This window comes from Coenobita brevimanus, chromosome 16 (genome assembly GCF_032717465.1).
Source record: "Coenobita brevimanus isolate Jiangsu-jjx chromosome 16, ASM3271746v2, whole genome shotgun sequence".
Classification (NCBI taxonomy): domain Eukaryota; kingdom Metazoa; phylum Arthropoda; class Malacostraca; order Decapoda; family Coenobitidae; genus Coenobita; species Coenobita brevimanus.
The window spans coordinates 27,444,918-27,469,148 of NC_136969.1; the positions used below are offsets into that span (position 1 = coordinate 27,444,918).

The following is a 24,231-nucleotide window of genomic DNA, read 5'->3' on the forward strand; positions in this document are numbered from 1 at the left end:
TACACGTTAACATAAGTCTTACACGTTAAGCCTTGCACGTTAAGTCTTACACGTTAACTTAAGTCTTACGCGTTATCTTACACGTTCTTGCACGTTAACTTAAATCTTACGCGTAGTCTTACACGTTAACTTATCTCACACGTTGTCCGTCACGTTAAGTCTTACACGTTAACTTCACTTGCATGTTACATAAATTGCTCTTGTACACACAATCAGCATCGTAAAAACAGGATATGCAGATGTAGTTGGCTGTGTAGAATAAGTCGCTGAGGGTGAGGTGTTAAGGATCTCCAAAAAGAACCTAGAATACGCCCTTTAATCGCTCATTTACATTGTTTCGGAGATTTTCGTCCTTTTGCACCCTGTTTTGCGTATCTCGGTGGCAGACTTGTTCACTATGGCTCTACATCCTTTCCATTATACATCGTGACTATTGTTCTTTCACCTGGACTTGGCCCAAATTTTCGTCCTTTTGTAGCTTATTTCACGTAGCCCAGTGGCGGGAAAAGAGGATGACACGACACCACACCCTTTTCGTAGTGCTTCTTCGTGACTAGCATCATTCTCTAGTGCTAATCTTGGGAATTTTAGGCCAAGTTAGAGTAAAAAAGTAAAGTAGAAGGGTATAATATCTTGTTGCAGTTTAGCATCATTTTCTAGTGCTAATCTTGGCAATTTTAGGCCAAGTTAAAGTAAAAAAGTAAAGTAGAAGAGTATAATATCTTGTTGCAGTTTAGCTTTCAAGGTTGAGAGGCTGATTCTGTGCCAGGTTAAAGGGAACGGAGTATAGGAAGTGTATTTATGCCAACACAAGACGATTTTGTTTAGTATAGAAAAAAAATCGCAGCAGTGTTAAGATTGGCCTTTCTCGGTGCGGAGGGAAACGTTCTAACTTGGCACCACTTAAGTTTTTTTTTTTTTCCCTGGTGTACCTTAGCCTCATTTTCCTCGACGGCTTTTAGTAATTTATATCCTCGTGTTTGTTAAATATTGTGTGTGTTGGTGTTAAAAAGACTGAAATGGCAGACGGGATAATGCTGAGGTCCAGTATTCAAGAGAAATTGCTGTGGAAGAACTGCTTGAAAACCTTATAATAATAATAATAATAATAATAATAAAAATAGTGAATAGAATAATGTGTATATCATAAGACTATTTTAAACAGACTGTGCAAAAATTAGAGTACCGGCATAGGCTATAATAGACTACATACGGTACATATACACACAGTAGCTGTATATCGTATGCAGTGCACACATGCGTACGTATTACTGATGTGTATACATGCATGCACACGTACACATGCCTATAAATACACAAGCTCACGAGAATACGGGCAAGGGAGAATTAAAATATCAGACAGGAAATATACGTACCGGTAGTGATGAATATTTTGATGGTCACACAGGAGGGGATGTAGTGCCATTTATAGGGGTTGGGTGCTGCGGTGGTGACGTCACGGTGAAATGTCAGAGAGAGAGAGAGAGAGAGAGAGGATCACAGTAGGCTAAGAGAGGGAGAGAGAGAGAGGATCACAGTAGGCTATAAGAAAGAAAATACCGGCACATGAAGTAGACTCAGGAAGGAAACATGAGAAGAGAAAAGAGTGGAGGAACAGAAAGATAGATGGAGAGAGAGAGAGAGAGAGAGAGAGAGAGAGAGAGAGAGAGAGAGAGAGAGAGAGAGAGAGAATAGTAAGTAGAAAATTAATTGAAAACTATTTATTATCATTATTATCATCTGAGAAATATAGAGTGGAGCGATGGAGAGGGAGTTTTGGAATGGTAAAGATTAGGACAGAGAGAGAGAGAGAGAGAGAGAGAGAGAGAGAGAGAGAGAGAGAGAGAGAGAGGTAAGTAATGTTGGCACCCCTAGACCTGCCCAAGGAAGGGGATGGTGCCAGGCCAGGACCCATCTTGGCACTGGGTCTCTCTCTCTCTCTCTCTCTCTCTCTCTCTCTCTCTCTCTCCTTGATCTCAGGTACATACCTTAAAACTGGCTTCTATGACTAAGTGTTAATCAAATCCTCTGAAGTTATATACTGTAGATTACTAGAACTGTGCCGACCGTGAGAGGGTTAATGATGAGTAACTTGGACGCTTCTGTCCCATAATCTCGTTAAGGAGCCTCCCTAACACCGCCTCCTTAGCGATTTAGTTTGAGATATGGCGGGTTAATACTCTTTTGCACGTTACTTATTCAGAGGATGACGATGTGAAAAGGATTTATATATATATATATATATAACACAGAATAAGGTAGTAAGGTGTAACAAGCAGTATAAATCGCTTAGGAAATGTTGTTAGGGAGCTTCCTGAACCAGAGAATATGAGGCTAAGACAGCTAAAAAAATAAAATTCCGATAACTAAGACGATTTTATCCATCTTAAGCAACGTTGGGTCTGGTTAGTACTTGGATGGGTGACCGCCTGGGAACACCAGATGCTGTTGGCATCCCTACGTGTCAAGTGGGGTTGGTGGAGGATTAGTGCCCCTCCCTGTAAAACAATTAACTCTAAGCCCTTGACCACCCCGTTTGGGATACATGGCGTCTGGCAATGGATGGAATGGAAGTTCTCCCAAGACGATTTTATTCTCCCAAGACGGTTTCATTCTCCCAAGACGATTTTATTCTTCCAAGATGATTGTATTCTCTCAAGACGATTTTATTCTCCCAAGACGATTTCATTCTCCCAAGACGATTTCATTCTCCCAAGACGATTTTATTCTTCCAAGATGATTGTATTCTCCCAAGACGATTTTATCCTTCCAAGACGATTTTATTCTGCCAAGACGATTTAATCCCCCAAGACGATTTCATTTATCTCAGGTTCTCCCAAGACGGTTTTATTCGGCTTAAATTTCGACTGAAGGGTCTGAGCAGCTTCTACATATTTCATAGTAAACCTTGCCTGTAAATTATGTAAAAGTTTTGCATTCTTGGTGTAAATCCCTTGAAGGTTGGCGGGGAAAGTGGCGGGTGAGGGAGAGCGCGTTTTGCCTCCTCCCCTGCCTTCCCTCCTCCTCCTCCTCCTTCTCCTCTCCCCTTCCTTCTCACTAAATTCGCAGTCAATAGTTCTTTTATACTTGGCCTCGAGTCCCTAACATCTCTTCCTAAGCGATTTAGTTTGCACGCTATGCCCTAACCCAAGGTCTTGATAAGTGCCCAAACCTTCTCCTGGTCAGGATTACTTTAGTATTCTGTTTCAGACGCTCCCTAGCACCTTTTCCTTACCGATTTATTTCTGGATATGTCTGGTTAATATGGTGCGCGTTATTTATGCAGCGTATGGCGATATTAGATGGACTTGTGTTGTAGGGGAAGAGAGTATGGCGTAATAAACAAAATGAATCACTTAAATAAAGGTGTTAGGGAGGTTCCTGTAGGTGCCTGAGGGTTAAAATTGGCACCATTAATCCTCTCATGGTCCAGATAACTCTAGTATTCGCTTCCAGACGATTTTATTCAGCGGAGAGTGAGTCATCACAGCCTTAGAGCTAAAAGAAAAATAAAAAAAAATGAGAAGTACTAAATCGCTAATAATAGACTAGTATTATAAAGTCTGTATGAAGTGGGCAGTAGCAACTAGAAATATTAGAAAAAAATAGGAATAAAGCAAGAACACAGTAAAGAAAAAATAAAAAGTGCGACTAGGAAAAAAATAGCCCAAAACAGGAAAATATCATTAAAAAAATATAACTTACTAGAGGAAATAGCCCAAAACAGGAAAATATCATAAAAGAATATAACTTACTAGAGGAAATAGCCCAAAACAGGAAAATATCAGATAAAAATAGAAATATAACTTACTGGTACTAGAAAAAATAGCCCAGAACAGGAAAATATCAGATAAAAAATATATAACTTACTGGTACTAGAAAAAATAGCACAAACAGAAAAATAGATGAAAAATATAATTACTAGAAAAAATAGCCCAAAAGAGGAAAATAGATGAAAACTTATAACTTACGGTACTAGAAAAAATAGCCCAAAATAGGAGAATATTAGATAAAAATATAAGTTACTAGAGAAAAATAGCCCAAAATTGGAAAATATTAGATGAAAATATAACTTACTAGAAAAAAATAGCCCAAAATAGGATAATATTAGATAAAGATATAACTTACTAGAGAAAAATAGCCCAAAACAGGAAAATAGTAGGAAAAATATAACTTACTAGAAAAAAATAGCCCAAAACAGGAAAATATTAGATAAAAATATAACTTACTAGAGAAAAATAGCCCAAAACATTAAAATATTAAAGATAAAACTAGAAATGTAACTTAGTAGAGAAAACAATAGCAAAAAACAGGAAAATATTAAAGAAAAAGACGAATATAATAGCAAAAAAGAAGAAAATATTAAAGGTAAAAATATTAAGAAAAAATGATAGCCAAAAAAAGAAAAAAGAAAAAATAGCCAAAAATGCTAATATAGCTAACACGAAAAAATAGCAACAGAAATAGGAAGCTATTAAGGAAATAATACGAATATAACTAACGAGAAAAAATAGCCAAAGACAAAAAAAAATATCTATATTAAAAAAACGCGAGTATTAGTAACTTGAATAAAAAGGAACAGCAAAAAAACGGGAAAATAATAAAGAAAAATACGAGTAAAGTAAAAGACAGAAAAATGAAAATACTGGAGAAAAATACGAATACCGTATAAATCAGTAGAAAAAACAGCAAAAAAAGGAAAATATTAAAGATAAAAATAAGGAACTTGTATAAAAAAGAATAGCAAAAACAGGAAAATGTTAAAGAAAATACGTAAATATCACGAAAAAATAACAACAAAAAACTGAAAAATATTGAAGATAAATGTACGAAATAAGTAACGAGGAAAAAAAATAGCTAGCAAAAAAGAAAAAGGAGGATTAATGATAAAAATACGAATATGGAAGTAAAAGGAAGATAAGAGAAGTCAGAAATATATGTACAAAAAAATAGAGGAATATCAGAATAGTAGAGACAGATCATGGAAAATATTAAAGGAAAAAATAGGATTGTGAGGAGGAAAAGGAAAATGTTAGAACGCTAAATATGAGAAAGAATAAAGAAATAAAAAATAAAAATAAATAGTAAAGGATAAGTGAGGAAAGAATGAAGGAAATAAATAGTAAATAAATAAATAAGTAAATTATCAATAAAAGATAAGCTAAGTGAGGAAAGAATAAAAAAATTAAAATAGATAAAAATAGATAAATAGAAACTAGTCAATAAAAGGCAAGAAAATAAATAGAAAAATAAATAAAAATAAAGATAGCCTATAAAAGATAAGTGAGAATAAACAAGAATAAATAATAAAAATAGTAAATAAAAGACGCGAGGAAAGAAATCAATAAAAAATAAAGTCAATAAAAGATAAGTGAGCGTCGGAGGCAGCATTGATTATTGTTTTATTAATGTCAGACCCAGTAATCGAAAAATCAGTACCGTAAGGAAAAAAAAAAGTAGATTGGGAGAATGCGTGTACCCTAGCTCATTCTCTCTCTCTCTCTCTCTCTCTCTCTCTCGCTTTCTGTATGTGTGTGTGTGTGTGTGTGTGTGTGTGTGTGTGTGTGTGTGTGTGTGTACCTGTCTGTATTTCTTTGTCTCTGCCGTTATCTATCACTCTATTTATCTATCTATCTATCCATCCATCCATTTAGCTATCTATCTGTCTATCTATCCATCTATCTATCTGCCTTCATTCCTATAACACCCTGTATTCCTTACTTCACTGTTAATACCTCCAGACGATTTTATTCAGCTGAGGAGACTTTTAGAGCTGGGGGGGGGTTGGATACAGCCTTCATTAACCTCTTCAGTGCGATGCGTCTTTCCCGTCTTAAATAAAATCGTCTGAAATAAAAAAATAATAAAATAGGTTGTCATTGTAGTGAAAGGGTTGCAAAAGTCATTATTGGGTTGGGAAGGGAAGGGGAGGGGAACGAAAGTGGGGAGGTAAGAGGAGGGATGCTGGGGAGGGGAGCGAAAGGGAGTGGGTAAGAGGAGGGATGCTGGAGAGAGGAGGGGAGCTAAAGGGGGAGGTAAGAGGAGGGATGTTGGGGTGGGGAGGGGAGTGAAAGGGGGAGGTAAGAGGAGGGGTGCTGGGGAGGGGAGGGGAGCGAAAGGGGGAGGTAAGAGGAGGGATGCTGGAGAGGGGAGGGGAGCGAAAAGGGGAGGTAAGAGGAGGGATGCTGGAAAGGGGAGGGAAGCGAAAGGGGGGAGGTAAGAGGAGGGATGTTGGGGAGGGGAGGGGAGCGAAAGAGGGAGGTAAGAGGAGGGATGCTGGAGAGGAGAGGGGAGCTAAAGGGGGGAGGTAAGAGGAGGGATGCTGGGGAGGGGAGGGGAGCTAAAAGGGGAGGTAAGAGGAGGGATGCGGGGAGGGGAGGGGAGCTAAAGGGGGGAGGTAAGAGATGGGATGCTGGGGAGGGGAAGGGAGAGGGGTGCTTAGGATCGGAGGGGAGAAGGGAGGTGGTGGGGAATGGAGGGGAGAGAAGAAGGGAGGAGAGGTGTTGGGGAGGAAGGGAAAAGAAGAGGAGAGATAGTGGTGAGGGAAGGGAAGGGTAAGGATGGTACGGTAGGGATGGGGAGGGGAGGGGAGGGGAAGGATGGTAGAGATGGGGAGGGGAAGGATGGGGAGGGTAGGGGAAGGGACGTACACCGAGATACTTTTTAGTTCTTTATCTGGTGTAATTTCTGTTTATGTACCGTATAGCCACATGCCTTAAGCCCAGAGGGGGTAACCTCAGCTATGCCACCTCCATATCTCCCTCTGCCATCAGTCTGCCATTTCTCCAACACCCACCACCCGCGTTATATCTCTCCACCCTAGCCCTCCAGTTCCTCTCTCTTCCCCTCCCCTATTCCACCTCACACATACTCTCCTAGTCAGTCTCACACAGCTGAAGAAAAGTTAATTTTGACTATTGTATAATGAAGTAATAATGTTTTTAGCGTAATTACCCATTGACTGAGTGATTAGATGCGCAGGTGGATGCAATTACCTGTTTCAAATTGTTTCTCTTATTACCGGTGTAATGATTGTACCCAGGTAATGGGTATTGATGGTGGTGATTGGTAGTAGCATGGTTATGACGAGGATTGATGCCACGAAACTGCTGTGTGTGTGTGTGTGTGTGTGTGTGTGTGTGTGTATGTGTGTGTTTGTGTGTGTGTGTGTGGGATGGTTAGGCCTATGACGAGGATTGATGCCACGAAGCTGCTGTGTGTGTGTGTGTGTGTGTGTGTGTGTGTGTGTGTGTGTGTTTGTGTTTATTCATCTGTAATCCAGCAGGCCTACACGCGACAGATGGCGTCACACCTACATATCGACCTACTTGTGGAAGATAAACTATGACCTCTAGCAAAATTCAGATCTTTCACTTCCCTACCCTACCATGGACTCGATCCCCCGTCCCCTCGAGCAGCAGTCCAGTACTCCATCCACTAGGCCACTGTAAAGGGCGCTTGGGATCACATTATTAAATAGCTGGCCCTCTGTAATGTCCTGGCTAGTAATAAAGGGAGGTAATAGCAGTAGTTGGCGATAGGGGAGGCAGGGAGAGTTAATAATAGAAGAGGCATTAATCATTCTTGCCATCACTGCCATTTGATCCATGACCCCCGAGTTGGCACCACTGCAAACCCCATGTGACTTGATTGTTTGCCATATAATTAGTTTGTATGGGTCGCCCTCATGCTTGTTTTGGCGTAGGTTGGAGCTGCCGGGGTATGCTTTGTTTAGGTTGCTTTTATAGTTGTTTCACACACACACACACACACACACACACACACACACACACACACACACACACACACACACACACACACACACACACACAATTTATCTACAGTATCTGTATCTGCCTTTCTATCAATCAGTCAGTCGGTCACTCTCTGTATCTGTTCATCTCTGTTTGTCTGTCTCGCTATCTATCTGTCTGTCTATCTGTCTATCTATTAATCTATCTATCTGCCTGCCTACTTAATCACCCACCCTTCCGACTCGCTTCCTCCTCTCCCTCACGCAACCCTATCATCACGACCCTACCTGGCCGTAATTAACTTAGGTCACATGCGTACCGTTCTGGGGCAGAATCAACCCTTCACATCGACTATCTATTTTGCCATGCTTGTACCGTCAGACGATTTTATTCAGCACGGGAAAGACCTCTAGTAGTGAAGGGATTAATGAAGGCTCTGTCCAACCCCTCCAGCCTCTCCTCATCTGAATAAAATCGTCTGGAGGTAGTGATAATAGAATCCAAAATACGTAAATGGATTCAGGATGTTAATAAGCTTTTGTTGATGCAAAATTGTGAATAAAAATGGCATGTTTGCATTATATCTACACTTATGTAACTGTTTAATAAGTTGCCACAGAATTAGTTAATATTTTACTGGCAATACGTTAAGTAGAACGATATGGGATGCTGTATTCATTTTTTTTTTCATCTGACGGAACCGTGCCACTGCCATAGTCTTACGTCGTGCCCAGAATCAGTGAGGCTTAGTTGTGAGGTAGGAGGAATGAGTCTCCTTCGTTACCACCCAAATCAGCCCTCCAATCTGACTTTACTGGGCTATAAGCTTAGGGAGAGAGAGAGAGAGAGAGAGAGAGAGAGAGAGAGAGACTAGCGACTTATTATGAAGACTATAATTCCTTCATTTTAACTATAGTCATTTTATCTTACCGGTAACTTGGCCTAAATTTTCGTCTATTTGTACAGCGTATTTAACGTAGCTCAGTGGTGCAGCTTTACATTCTTCCCATGGCACTTCTTCGTGACTAGCACCATATTCTATTGTTGATATCTTACCACAACGGCAGTCAAGATGGAGATGGCAATTTTAGGCCAGGTTAGAGTAAAAGGAGTATACCGTAGGTGGAGCTTTTCGTCCTCTCGCTGCTGATTTCACGTAGCTCAGTTGCAGAATACAATACCGTGGTTCCTCATCCTTCCCATAGCACTTCTTCGTGACTAGCACCATATTCTAGTGTTAATCGTTTGTTATAACTCAGCACTGAAGATGGAGAGATGGGAAATTACGCCATTTTAAAGAGTGATTTATTTATTTATTTTTTTTGGTCCCTTAAAGTCTCCCTAAAAATTCATTCGTTTTTTTTTTTTTTTTTGAATTACCTGTAGTTATGATTCTTTATAAATAGGACGGCTTCATTACACGAATGGGAATCCAAGCTAATGAAGAGAGATCCAGACTTTTTCTATTAGTGACGGTTAGTTAGGTAAATAAAAGAAAAATTGGCCACGCAAAATTTAATCTAATGTTAGTGCCACTCAAGGTGCGTAGAGAGGGAACTTGTTAATGAAAGCAATCAGCATTACAGGTATGTTTTAATTAGAGGAAGACTAAGGCCATTTTCTCTTTACCTTACGATTTTTTTTTTTTATTCTTCTGTCAGAAAGTGAATATATACACCTATGTTCTCTCTTCCTTAACACTGAATCATGTGACACTTATTCTGTCAGAAAGTTAAGAATATATAATACGTACCCATGTTTTCTCTTCCTTAACACTGAATCATGTGACACTTATTCTGTCAAAAAGTTAAGAATATATAATACGTACCCATGTTTTCTCTTCCTTAACACTGAATCATGTGGCACTTATTCTTCTGTTAAAAAGTTAATATATATACCCTTGTTCTCTTCCTTAACAGTGGATCATATGGCACTTATTCCGTCAAAAATTAAGAATACGTATATACTCTTTTTCTCTCTTCCTTAACAGTGGATCGTATGACACTTAATAAGACTCTGAGCCATAGGGAACGGAGTATACGGTCAATGGTTCTCTGGTATATTAATAAAGAAGTGTCAGTTGTGAAAAAAAAATGAGATAAAATAAAGGAGAAGAATAAGAAGTAGGCCTAAAGAATAACCACAACAGACATTCAATCAACATATGACCGCAAGTGATAATATGATAGGGATAGAAAGGGGTTCATGTGAGGGTGAGATAGATAGATAGATAGATAGATAGATGGTGTGTGATAGTAGTAGTAGTAGTAGTAAAGGAATAGTGTGGATAGGAAAGTGGAAATTACTGGGTACAAAAGAGAGAGCGAGAGAGAGAGAGAGAGAGAGAGAGAAAATGTCACACTTTACGCAACAACCGATACCATCTGTTTGTGGAATCATCACAACCTACATGGTCACTTGCATTGACACACACACACACACACACACACACACACACACACACACACACACACACACACACACACACACACACACACACACACACACACACACACACACACACACACTTTAAGAGGTTAGCCATCTTGGAGTTTTTGTTCTTTTTCTTTTTTTCTTTTTAGCAGAATGAAATAATCTTACATACGCATGAATAAATTAGTAGGTGTGGAAGTCTACCCATTGCATTAGAGCTGAAATAGAGTTACCGTAAACTAAATGATTGAACGTTAGAGGGAATAAGTTAGTCGGTGTGGAAGTCTACCCTTATTAAAACTTCAATTCGTCTCTAGGTATATTTAAGGAAAACTCATACTGAATGGGTATGTGAAGGCTTTTTTTTTTTGGGGGGGGGTGTTGCTAGCACTCTCCAAAAATTAATAAAACCGAGTGAAAATAACATATGCTTGGACACATTGTTATTATTATTATTATTATTATTTTTTGTTGTTGTTTTGTTGTTATTTAGTTATTATGATGATGATGATGATGATGATTATTATTATTATTTTGCTTTCACATTTCGATATTCATTAACTTGACAGATTTTTGGCAGTGCTTTGAAGAGATTTTTGGAATTACTTTCAGGAGATTCTTTGAAATACTTTGAAGAGATTGAAGAGATTTTTTTTATCACTTTGGAGAGATTTTTGAAATTGCTTTGGAGAGATTTTTTGGAAGTACTTTGGAGAGATTTTTGGAATTATTTTGGAGCGATTTTTGGAATTACTTTGGAGAGATTTTTTGGAATTACTTTGGAGAGATTTTTTGGAAGTATTTTGGAGAGATTTTTTGGAATTACTTTGGAGAAATTTTTGGAATTACTTTGGAGAGATTTTTTGGAAAATCTTTGGAGAGATTTTTGGAATTACTTTGGAGAGATTTTTTTTAAAATTATTTTGGAGGGATTTTTGGAAATTCTCTGGAGAGATTTTTGGAATTACTTTGGAGAGATTTTTCGAACTGTATTGGCTAGATTCACTTTATTATTATTATTATTATTATTATTATTTTATTTTTAGCCAAACTCCCTAATCCCCGAAGGAGTAGCGTAGCCCCAAACGAATTTCCCCCATATCATCGTACCCTCCGCCATCAAGCCGCCCATTCCCCAGCTCTGTGTCCATACGATTTTGACTTGGAGAAATTTCACGGCTTAACAACAGGTCCCGTTATCTCCACGTTGCTTATCGTTCTCTCGCCTCTTATCTCTCTCTTTATCTGTTATCACATTTTTATTCTCCCCGTCCTCAATTTACCTGTTATCGGTGTAGTGGTGGTAGTGGTAGTAGTAGTAGTAGTAGTAGTGAATTTGTTGTAGGAGTAGTGAATTAGTAGTAGTAGTAGTGTTAGTAGTGAATTAGTAGTAGTAGTAGTGTTAGTAGTGAATTAGTAGTAGTAGTAGTAGTGAATTAGTAGTAGTAGTAGTGAATTAGTAGTAGTAGCAGTAATAGTACCGGTAGTAGTAGTAGTAGCAGTGGTGGTGGTGGTGGTAGTAGTAGTAGTAGTAGTAGTAGTAGTAGTAGTAGTTAATTAGTAGTAGTAGCAGTTATAGTAGCAGTAGTAGCAGTAGTAGTATATAACCAACCAGGCAGTGGATCCACCCCGGCCATATCAGTGCCACCACGTGAAGGCGACACTCTCCACCACCTCCCATTGTTATCGTGAAATATGATGCGTTGTGGAGATTTCGTTATATATTTTGAAACAGCGAAGAATTTTGAAACACGTAACCTTCTCACGGTCGTCACAACTCTACATCACTGTTTTATTTTATTTTTTTAGACGATTTTATTCAAAGCCTGAGTGTGTTTCTCTCTCTCTCTCTCTCTCTCTCTCTCTCTCTCTCTCTCTCTCTCTCTCTCTCATGTGACCTATTTACCGGTGTGGGGTACCAAGATGGCGCGTGACTTCACCTACATGACGTAACAATATGGCGGCGCTCTAGGGTGCCACGTGGGGAAGGTAGTGACGTCAGATATGAGTCATGGGGCACACACATACATACGTACATACATACATACATACATACATAATACACACACACACAGACACACACACACACACACACACACAGGTGGGTTAAGAGGAAGTTAGGACAGATAGGGGACACAGATGGTGAAAAAGTGTAACGCAGATGTAACAAAACCACCTTAGTACATTACGTTACAGAAATGGTACTTGAATTTGGCGTAACACTCAGCACAGTACATCATATTACAGGTTATTAGCTACGTATTACAGGTAGTACTAGAGCTGTACTTCCATTAGGTAATTACAGAGGATAGTACTATAATTCTTCACGTGTTTATTTAGTACATTGTTGGGATTCATTACTTTTTAGTTTAGTTATTCTCTTATGCAATAGTCTTTTCACCTTAACTTGGTCCAAATTTTCGTCCTTTGCCTATTTCACGTGGCTCAGTGGAAGGGAAAGACAGTACCTCACCCTACCCCCTCCCCTATGCCACATCACCACACCATACCACACCACCACATCACTATACCTCTCTCTGCTTATCTGCACCACCATACCACACCACCACTTCACAACCACCACTACCATACCACACCTCTTCACTACCACCAGCACCATACCACACCGCCATTTCACCACACCTTCTCCACTCCCACTACCATACCACACCACCAGTTTACCCCCATCATACCGCCAGCATACCACACCACCACGCCACCATACACCTCTACTTACCTCCACCACCTACAACCTCCATCATAGCTACCCTTTATTAATATACCACACCATACCTCCACAATACCACACTATACCTTCACTAAACCACACCACAGTACACCATACATCTTTCCTCCACACCATCATTTCTCTCCATCCCACCACCAACACATCTTTCCTCCACATCACTTTCTCTCCACCCCTCCACCACATGCATCATTCCACCACATCACACTTATCTCTCCACGTCCACCGAATCGTACCTCACCTGCTAATTGCCCCGTGACTCACCTTTTTCCCACCTGTGCTGACATGCGCAGGAGTGACTACGCTCTTTTATGTCTGTCTGTCTATCTATATGTCTGTCTGTCTTTTTATCTGTCTGTCTGTTTGTCCTTTTATATATCTATCTGTCTATATCTATCTCATCTATCTCCGTCCATAGCCAAACGCTTTAATACTGTAATGGGTGACCACAAACAAATCGTCTCCATATCACCCTGTCCTCTGCCATTTAACTGCCCTCCCTCTCACTCACACACATCCTTTTCTCTCTCATGTGTGATTATGATGAGAATGCTGAAAAAAAAAGCCAATATGAGGCCTTTCTGCTGTTTCTTATTTAGAGTTGATCTCGAGTTCTTCTGTGTCTCCGGATCCGAGTTCAACCACTGTACTATCAAGTCATCAGCGGAAGAAAATAAATCCGGGAAGTGGAATTGGAGTGAGGCGTTGATGTGATGGAGCCAAATTATTCTCTCTCTCCCTCTCTCTCTCTCTCTCTCTCTCTCTCTCCCTTTTTTATGTTGGTCTGTCTAACGTCAGACTACTGTACTTACTTCGGAGATTTTTTTTGAGAGAGAGAGAGAGAGAGAGAGAGAGAGAGAGAGAGAGAGAGAGAGAGAGAGAGAATCAACGTAAGTTCGATGTAGCCAGTATCAACCCCTTCCGTACGAGTTTTTCCTCTAAACTGAATATAATCATCTGTAAACAGCAGGAATAAAATGCAGGATTGTTTGTAAATAACGCTGCACTAGAAACTCCCCGGATGGTATATACCTTGTGTATTGTGGAGACGGCTCAGTCGGCTGGTGTGGGCGTGGGTGGCATTTGGAGGAGGGAATGAATAAATGAGACGGGGTATAGGATGGCACAGTCGGCTGGTGTGGGCGTGAGTGGCATTTGGAGGAGGGAATGAATAAATGAGGCAGGGGAGAGAATGGTTCAGTCGTCTGGTGTGGGCGTGGATGTGGCACTTGGAATAGCAAGTAAATGAGGCAGGGTATAGGATGGCACAGTCGGCTGGTGTGGGCGTGGATGTGGCACTTGGAATAGGAAATACATGAGGCAGGGTAGAGGACGGTTCAGTCGTCTGGTGTGGGCGTGGGTGTCTCGTCTGGACTAGGCATAAAAGGAAATAAAGAGAAGGGTAAAATTCAAACCACCCTGCCTAGATGACTGTGAAAGGGTGTCATCATTTAGTGTAACCTTGTAGTATTAATATTATGGTGGCCGTGGGTGCAGTGCCAAGCCTAACCAAGGGATCATTGTGGCAGGGTGTGTGTCGTGGCAGAGGGTGTGATGTGGCAGGGTGTGTGTTGTTGCAGAGGGTGTGATGTGGCAGGGTGTGTGTTGTTGCAGAGGGTATGTTGTGGCAGGGTGTGTGTTGCGGCAGAGGGTATGTTGTGGCAGGGTGTGTGTTGTGGCAGGGGGTATGTTGTGGCAGGGTGTGTGTTGTGGCAGAGGGTGTCATGTGGCAGAGGATGTGTGTTGTGACAGGGTGTGTTGTGGCAGAGGGTGTGTTGTGGCAGGGTGTGGTGTTGTGGCTGAGGGTGTGGTGTTGCAGAGGGATATGTTGTTTATTTATTTTTATTCTTTACCTCGTGGCAGTGATCATAAGACTACTGAAGACTCACAGGTGTTGGCCCAGGTGCACAGTGGTGATGGAGCAGATAATGAGCTTCCTATATTACCGTCATTATCTCCACCTGAATATTCCGTAGCTATTTAAAAATCGACTATCTTGGAATTGCTAAACTCATCGTCATTATCCCGACCTCGTTTTTCCAGAGATGAAAAATGGAGGATGTAAAATTTCCCACTAATTTGACCCCAAGGAAGTAATATTGTCTAAGAGGGGAGACATTTTTGGCCCGTGACCTTGAGGATGGAGAGTGAGAGACTGATGAGGAGAGTGTATGTGAGTGAGGTGGAGGGAGGGAGGGGGAGGGGGAGGCCAAGGAAGAGATGGAGGGATGGAGTGGAGAGGTATATGAGAGAGGGGGGTGTGAGCTGGGAGCAGGGCAGTGAAATTGCGGGGGACAGGGCGACATGGAGACGTTTTGTTTGTGGCCGCCGCTTACGGGATTAAGGCGTCTGGTAATTGATAGATAGATAGACAGACCTTGATACATATAGCAACGTCTTACTGGCCAATCACAGGTGTGGGGCCAGGTGCATCGGAAGTCTTAGTAGTTTAATCATCTCACCTTTACCTCAAGAAAATTCCCTACTTCAAAAAATCTAATACTAAAATTACCATGGCAAGAAAATAAGCTTCGATATGTGATTTAATTAGTAGTAGGTCATGAGGATGCATTTTACTTCACTTCAGGTGTCTCCAGAAAATCCCTCAGTGCCAAAAGTAGGTCAGATTTTACCGAGAATTGAAAATAACCTGAGATGTATTTATTCCTATTTATTTTGCCACCCACGCATCTTAAATTTAGGGAGAGAGAGAGAGAGAGAGAGAGAGAGAGAGAGAGAGAGAGAGTCTTAAGGATTGATACAGTAGTAAGTCCATGATGTTAACCATGCACATGACTAAGCGACCTTACACGAGCGACGCAGTGAATACAGAGAGAGAGAGAGAGAGAGAGAGAGAGAGAGAATTAGCAGAGAAGGCAGGGAGGAGATTGCAACACACACACACACACACACACACACACACACACACACACACACACACACACACACACCTGTGTACCCCGCGTATCGACTAATTACGTTACCTGTGCATAATTGTTCGATGATAATAATATGATAACTGTACCATTTTTGTTACTAATTATTTTGGTGTTTGTTATTGTTTACCTTGATGCTGTTTATTGTTTACCAGTTATTTATGGTTGTTTATTTGTTTATCACTTGTTTACAGTTGTGTTTACCACTGATTTGTATTTTTTTACGTGTGTTTATTTCTGTTTGTGTTTACTTGTTTATTTGTTTACTTTTTGTTTACATATGTTTATTTGTGTTTACTTTGTGTTTATTTTCTTGTTTACTTCTGTTTTTACTTGTTTACTTGTTTATTTGTGTATGTTTATTTGCTTGTGATTACTTATGTTTTTACTTGTGTACTTGTTTATATGTTTTTGTTTACTTATGTTTATTTATATTTGTTTATATTTACATGTTTATAATTTTACTTTTACGTTTACTTTTTATGTGTTTACTTATTTGTTTACTTGTTTATGTTTATTTGTTTACCTGTTTGTTTACTCTTGTTTACTGTGTTTATTTACGTTGTTTATCTTCACAGGTCCTTGTGGTGGGAAGACGACCGGCCAGTCCCGTCTCTGTACCTTCTTTGAGAACCTGGGATGGAAGGTAAGTACTCCCTAGGCCTACTTACGGGTTATTCTACTTACCGATGCCTCAGTTGACAGACTATAGATATTTCCAATGGTTCTACTGACGGGAGGTAGTACTTACTGGATGTAGAACGTGTTGGTTGAAGTACTAGTAGTTTTAAGTACTTCCAGATGGTTCTACTTACGGATGGGAGTACTTACGGGCTAAAATAATAGGTAATATAGGTCGATCTCTCCTCTGTACCTACTCTGAGAACCTAGGATGGATGGTAAGTACTCCGTGGTCATACTTACGAGTGGTTCTACTTACGGCCGTCAGAACTTTGGTGGGTTCTTACATGTTTTAACACAGAGGATTGTCTACTAACGCTCCATGCCATGGTACTTACGGTCGGAAGTGCTGGATGGTGCCGCTTGATGTGTGTGTGTGTGTGTGTGTGTGTGTGTGTGTGTATGTGTGTGAGAGAGAGAGAGAGAGAGAGAGAGAGAGAGGAAGCAGGCAGGCAGTCAGGTAGGTAGGTAGGCAGGTAGGTGGGGGGAGAGGAAGGAAGAGCAGAGAGAGAGAGAGAGGGGGGGGTAGAATCCTGACCTTCCTAGTAGTACAAGGTCAACACATCTACCAACATTGCCTTTCTGAATGTTGGTAGTTGTGGTTGGCATGGTGGTAGTTGTGGTTGTTGAGAAGTGGGATGGTTTTAGTTGTAATGTTGGTAGTTGTGGTTGGTGGATTGTGGTAGTTCTGATGGTGGTTAGTGTAATGTGTGGTGGTAATGTTGGTAGTTGTGGTAATACTGGTAGGTATAATGTTTGTAGTTGTGGAAATGGTTATGTGGCGATGTTGGTAGGTGTCGTAATGTTGATAGTTGTGAATATGATAGTTGTAATGTTGGTAGTTGTGGTAATGTTGGTAGTTGTGGTAATGTTGGTAGTTGTGGTAATGCTGGTAGTTGTGGTAATGTTGGTAGTATTGACAGTCTTCAGGAGGTGTCGTGATAAGGTTTCCTGTGTGTAGGTCAGGAGAGAGAGAGAGAGAGAGAGAGAGAGAGAGAGAGAGAGAGAGAGAGAGATGAAAGGAGGGGTAGAGAAAAAAAGGCAAGGGGAGACAGTGAGGGAGAGAAGTGGAGGAGGGAGAGAACAAAAGAGAGGAGGAGGGAGAGGATAGTGGAGGAGGGGGAGAAGAAAGGAGAGGAGGAGGGAGTGAGTGTGGGAAAGGAAGAGAGTGAAGTCAGGAGGAAGAAAAAAAAAGAGATGGATGATTGAGAGAGAGGAAGGAAGAGGGAGGGAGGGAAGGAGGAAAGAAAGGAAGAGTGAGGGAGGGAGGAAAGAAAGGAAGAGAGAGGGAGGGAGGGAGGAAAGAAAGGAAGAGTGAGGGAGGGAGGAAAGAAAGGAAGAGAGAGGGAGGGAAGTGGAGCATAGATAGAGGGAGGAGAAAGACAGAGGGGGAGGGAGAGAGAAGGAGAAAGAAAGGGGGAGACAGAAGAGGAGAGAGAGAGAGAGAAAGAAAAGAGGGAGAAGAGAACGAGGATCAATATTTATGAATAGAGAGAGAGAGAGAGTGAGAGAAACAAGGGTGAACTATAAAAAGATGGGCACTACTTAAGGACACAAAGGCAGCATTCTCAGTTGCGTTACACATCTTCCCTAGCGATTTATTTTTGCCTTGGAACCGCTAACCTTCGCTACGTCGACGTCTATTATTATTATTATTATTATTAGTTGATTCGTATTATTGTCAGGCGAATGTGATCGTGAGAGAATGTCCAGTCGTTACACACACACACACACACACACACACACACACACACACACACACACACACACAAATAATGGGAAATAATATTGACTTACCATAATGCAAAAAAAAAAGGGGGGGGGAGGGTTAGGAAGAGAAACCTTGATGATTCCACTAAGATGGGAATAGCAGAGGAGAGGAAGAGGAAGAAGAGGAGGAGGAGGAGGAGGAGGAGGAGGAGGAGGACAGAAAACAAGAGAGAATCTTTGAGAAACAAGGACAATTTATTTTCATTTTTTTACAGTGAGAAGAGTGGATCATCATGGTCGATATATCAGTCATAAATCACAGTATTGTCAGAATGAATAAGGGTAAGAGGAAGAGGAGAGGAAGAGGAGGAGGCTAAGAGGAAGAGGAAGGGCGATGATAGAAGAAACTTGATAAAAAGAGGAAGATAAGGAGGCGTAACAAAGGAAGAGGAGGAGAGAGGAAGAGATATGAGATCAAGAAGAAGAGCCATGATGGGAGAAACGATTAAGAGGAAGAGGAGGAAGAGGTGTGATAAAGGAAGAGGAAGACGATGAGAACCACAATAAAAGAAACAGTAAAAAGGAAGATAAAGAGGCGATATATGAAGAGGAAAAGTGGCAGGTAAAGAGAAAAGAGAATGAAAGGAAAGAGGCGTGATAGTGAAACAGGAAGGAGCCAAGAGGAAGAGGCGTGTGAAAGATGACATTGACACTTCTACACTTCCCCCCCCCCTCTCTCTCTCTCTCTCTCTTGCACACGAAAATCGGGAAGAAATTCTTAGCTGAGGTGCGGTGTGTGTGTGTGTGTGTGTGTGTGTGTGTGTGTGTGTGTGTGTGTGTAACTTTCCTGCACACTGCACCAACCTCATTTATGCGCTCACACACACACACACACACACACACACACACACACACACACACACACACACACACACACACACACACACACACACACACACACACACACACACACACACAGTAGTAGTAGTGGTAGCAGTAACGGTAGTAGTAGTAGTAGTAGTGGGCTGACTGGACTGTTCCATTCTCTCAACATCAAAACTAAGTCGCAACGTGAAGTGTGATGAGTCATAGGTGAGGAAGGATTGAATCTCCTTGGTACCTAGATTAACCCTTCAGTTGCGTATCTGCCTTTGCTTAGTCTGTGTGTGTGTGTGTGTGTGTGTGTGTGTGTGTGTGTGTGTGTTATCCGTAAACTAAGCTGAAAGGTGGTTAGGGATCTTTGTCAGATTAGAATAAACGAACTAAAGCGAGTGTTAGGAGAGTGGGAGAGGGAGACCGAGGATGAGGTGGAGAGGAGGAGGGGGAGACCCAGGATAAGGTGGAGAGACGGGGTTAAAAAGTATACGAATGAGAGTTATGCGATGAAGGGATGGTAGCAGGATGACGGAGGACTACCAGAAGAGAGTTAATGGTGACAGGGTTAAAAAAAGAAGATAAAAGGAAGAGGAAATAGAGGTAGATAAGTAGAATAATCGATAGTGGTAGATAAGAGATAAGAATAGGCGTTGGCGCTTGAGTGAGAGGAATGACCGGATAGGATGGACAACGGTGGATGGAATTTGTTTTTCTAGGACGTAGGTGGCCTTTCCAAAACCCTCCATCACCCCTTCCCCCTCCCCCCTCCACCCTTCCCCTCCCCCCTCCACCCTTCCCCTCCCCCCTCCCCTTGCGTCACCCTCTTTCTTCTTTGTCCTCCTGTGTTCCAACTGTTCCTTTCATCTTTCTCTTCTCTCCTTTCTTCTTTCCTTCTACTCCTGTCCCATCCCCATTCCCCCCTCCACTCCCTCCTTCTTGCCCCCCTTTCCTTTTCTCTTGCTCCCTCCACGCCTCCTCCTCCTCCTCCTCCTCCTCCTCCTCCTCCTCCTCTCTCCTTGTCACTTCCCTCTGTTGCCTAACCTCGTGTTCAAGAGCCAAGATCTAACACTTTTATATTTCTCACACAATTTTCTTCAGCGCAGGGCATACCTCTTGCAGTGAATCTAACCATTTTTTAATCTTACCCATCCCTCGTTAAGTTAGAGAATTGGTTAGCTATTCAAAACGACGCGAGTTCGATCCCCGACTATGGCAGGGTAGAATTTGATTTTATGCATATCGTTAAAACAGACTTTGCTGGTTTTCCGTAAGAGACACTAATATAAATACACGAAAACGCTCGAGATGTTTTGTGTTAAAGTTTTATTGTTGGATATCAGCATCAGTCTGTCTGTCTGTGTCTGCTTGTCTGTCTGTCTCATCCTGGTGTAGCTATTATTTATCTACCCCCTGTCTTTTTCTGTCGCTCTGTATCTTTGTTTCTGTCTTTGTCTATTTATCTGTGTGTCTTTGTGTATGTTTATATATTTCCTGTCAGAAGACGTATACGTTCTCGATACGAGTGTCTTATCAAAACCTGTAATTATTCTTCCTCACGAGCAGTGTTGCCCCATCTCCCAACACACACACACACACACACACACACACACACACACACACACGGCACTTCCTTCCCCCTCAACACACGTGGCCCGCACCTTATCATCCCTGCGTCTGCGATTCACTATATGTGCAGGGAATCTTTCAACGAACGAACGATTCATTTTGGAGACTGAGAACCACGTGGCGCAATGCTGTACACACCACATTTATGAAAGATCTCAGCCAGTTTCACCAAAGTACTTAGTTATTATCAGAAATCACCTTCTGTATTTTTCAATGTAATAATCACTGCAGTTAGTATGGTTATTTACCTTGTTATTCTCTTATGCCATTTATATCTCGTCCTTATATTTTATTGTACCGTAAATCTATCTATCTGTCTATCTGTACATCTGTCTATCTACCTACCTATCTATCTATCTATCTGTTACACCTTGGTATTGTCTTGATATATTTTAGTACCTTGTCAGCATACTTTCTCCCATTGATGAAAAAGGTGTAAACTGCAAAATAAATCGCTAGTAAAGGAGCACTACGGATTCTCCCATCACTCCCAGTCACCTACAAGAAGAGAATGAGGATGTAGAACACTTCATATTAGATTGCCAGGCATACAGGGAAGAAAGAGAAAAACAACCAGAACTACAACAACCGTACGTAGAAAACAAAGAGGACATATTAGGACAACTATTATTTGAAGCGGAAGATTTTGAAAGAATAAAACAATTCACACGTAAGTGCTGGAAAAAGAGAGAGAGAAAAAAAGTCAAGGAGCTCAGCAACGAATAAACTGTAAAACCAAGAGATACTACAAGAGGGGCCGTTGAAAAGGCTATACCTCTACCAGTCATCGCATCGCATCGCATCGCATCGGCAGATACGAAGGTGGAGGCCTAATATGCAAAATAAATCGCTATCAAACCTGCGTCACCTACTCTCATTCCCACCCAATCAGACCCCTTGGAGTGATGGTCGGGAGGGGAGCCAGCCAATCAGAGTGTAGTGCAGGGCGGTGGGATCGTGGTCTCTAATTTTACCTCGTGTCATTACGTAAGGGGCCTTCACGTGGTGGCCAGGCCTGTGTATGTACAGTAGTTCTTGTCACGCCGCCAGTAACGCAATCTACACGTCACCTCCACACCGTAAACACCAGATACGTGAGAGGGAGGGACGTGTGTATGTGTGTGTAGTTTGTTATAGACGAAAAGACTTATTCTGTAGGGCACACAAATATTCTCTTGTGTATTATTAATGGAGTCTTTGATGATAGAGGAAAGACGTAATAAAAGAGTAAGACATTTGGCAGGGAAACGTGCTAAATCTTCCTGTCTATATGTTAAGACTTTTTGCCAGTGGTCTTAACGTCATTCAGAAAGTGTGAGAGGAAGAGGGGAGGGGGGAAGAGGGAAGGGAAGAGAGGGGGAAAATGGAGGGGAAGTAAGGGGGGAGGGACAAAAGGGTTCCGGGAAAGTTGCACCCTTCTTCCCTTCCTCATCCCCTCCTCCCTTTCATGCCCCCTACTCTTCTTCCTCCTCCTCCTCCTCCTCCTCCGTGAACAGATGCCAAGGAGAGAGAGTATCGCGTGACAGCAACAACAACAAAAAGAACAAGGCGCACACGGCACTCTTAGACCATGCACCCGCGACGCAGTTGATATGGACTTAGCCCCTGCAGCCACATGACCTATTTTGTTACTTTATTTATTTTTTTATTTATATTTTTTGCAATCAAGGGGCAATTTCTACTCACTATTTTTTTTTAAGAGGAGATGGCAGATCCTCCATGTGCACAAGATTATTATTGTTATTATTATTATTATTAGTAGTAGTAGTAGTAGTAGTAGTAGTAGTTGTTGTTGTTGTTGTAATAGTAGAAGTAATAATAATAGATGTAGTAGTAGTAATAGTCGCGGTAGTAAATAGTAGTAGTAGTAGTAGTAGCTGCAACACCAGACTCATGTGGACGTGACCCGGTAGACTGCAGGCTTAAGATGCTATTGTGTATGTATAAACCAGGCACTGGAGCCACCCGGTTATATCAGTGCCACCACGTGAAGGCTTCCCTCACAGGCGTCCCCTTCAGCACCTCGTCATCGTTGTGAAAGGGTTAATGAAAAACGAGTTGGCATAGAAAACGAGGTGTAGGTGCTGACGGGAACTCAGGTAAATCGCCTTCGCCACACCCGCCTCGTCACATCCCCTATCAGTGTCAGTTTAATTGTGCTGACTTAGGATGCTCTTGCTGATCCCTGCTTCTGCTGACCCGCCCCTGCTGATCTCTGCATCCCTTGACCTGTACAGCATGTGAAGCAAGAGGAAAGAAAGATTAAGAATAGGAATTGGGGGAAGATGATAAAATTCTCTCTCTCTCTCTCTCTTACCGTATATATATCACTGTATCTATGTGTCCGTCTGTCTGTCTGTCTCTCTTTATGTGTCATTGTATCTCACACACACACACACACACACACACACACAACTCCTTACCCTTATCAAACCCTCATCGATAACACACTGGATTGTTATCAGGTTATCAGGTGAAGTTTTATCGTGCATCGCTTTCTTTCTCCTCCTCTTTTTTTTTCATATTTTTTCGTCCCATTTCTTAACTCCTTCATGGCTTATATTTTGTTTTGTTTTTTTATCCGTTAACGAAATTGACGTTGTATTAGTCTGAAGTTGTTGTTGTTGTTGTTGAGATTGCTGTTGTTGCTATTGTTATTGTTATTATGTTATTGTTATTTTTGTTGTTGCTCTTGTCATTGTTATTTTTGTTATTTTTGGTGTTGTTGTTGCTCTTGTTATTGTTATTTTTGTTGTTTTTGTTGCTCTTGTTATCAGTTATTTTTGTTATTATTTTTGTTGTTGTTATTGCCCTTGTTATTGTTATTTTTGTTGTTTTTGTTATTGTTGCTCTTATCATTGTTATTTTTATTATTATTTTTGTTATTGTTGTTGTTCCTCTTGTTATTAGTTATTTTTGTTGTTTTTGTTAATGTTTTTGTTATTGTTGTTGCTCTTGTTATAATTGTTATTTTTGTTATTGTTGTTGTTGCTCTTGTTGCTCTTGTTATCAGTTATTTTTGTTTTTGTTAATGTTTTTGTTATTGCTATTGCTCTTGTTATCATCGTTATTTTTATTTTTGTTATTTTTGTTTGTTATTGTTGCTCTTATCTTATTTTTATTTTTGTTATTTTTGTTGCTCTTGTTATTATTGTTATTGTTGTTGTCGTCCTATGCACATGTGAACGTGAACCCGGTGGACTGCAGGCTGAAGTTGCTCATTTCCTGCAGTCCACCATTCTCCTTTCGGGGGATTGGGAGGGAGACGGAGGACTTTTGATTAGGCGGATAGTTTTCTTTCCTTTCTCTCTCTCTCTCTCTCTCTCTCTCTCTCTCTCTCTCTCTCTCTCTTTCTCTAGCATATGAACAGAGGAAGGAAAAAAATAAATGAAAAAAACAATCCATACACCAGATTACAGTTGTCCTCCATTCATTAAAAAAATTGTAATAGGTAGACTTGAACTGCAAA

General features: G+C 41.0%; 1 protein-coding gene across 1 annotated transcript in view; it reads left to right on the forward strand.

Annotated features, from left to right (window-relative positions):
* Ttd14 (TRPL translocation defect 14) overlaps positions 1-24,231 on the forward strand; it is a 75,667-nt gene that overhangs the window by 1,962 nt on the left and 49,474 nt on the right. The window contains exon 2 of the mRNA XM_080265794.1: positions 16,448-16,515. Within this exon, the coding sequence (XP_080121920.1) occupies positions 16,448-16,515 (68 nt within the window). The remainder of the gene's footprint in view (positions 1-16,447; positions 16,516-24,231) is intronic.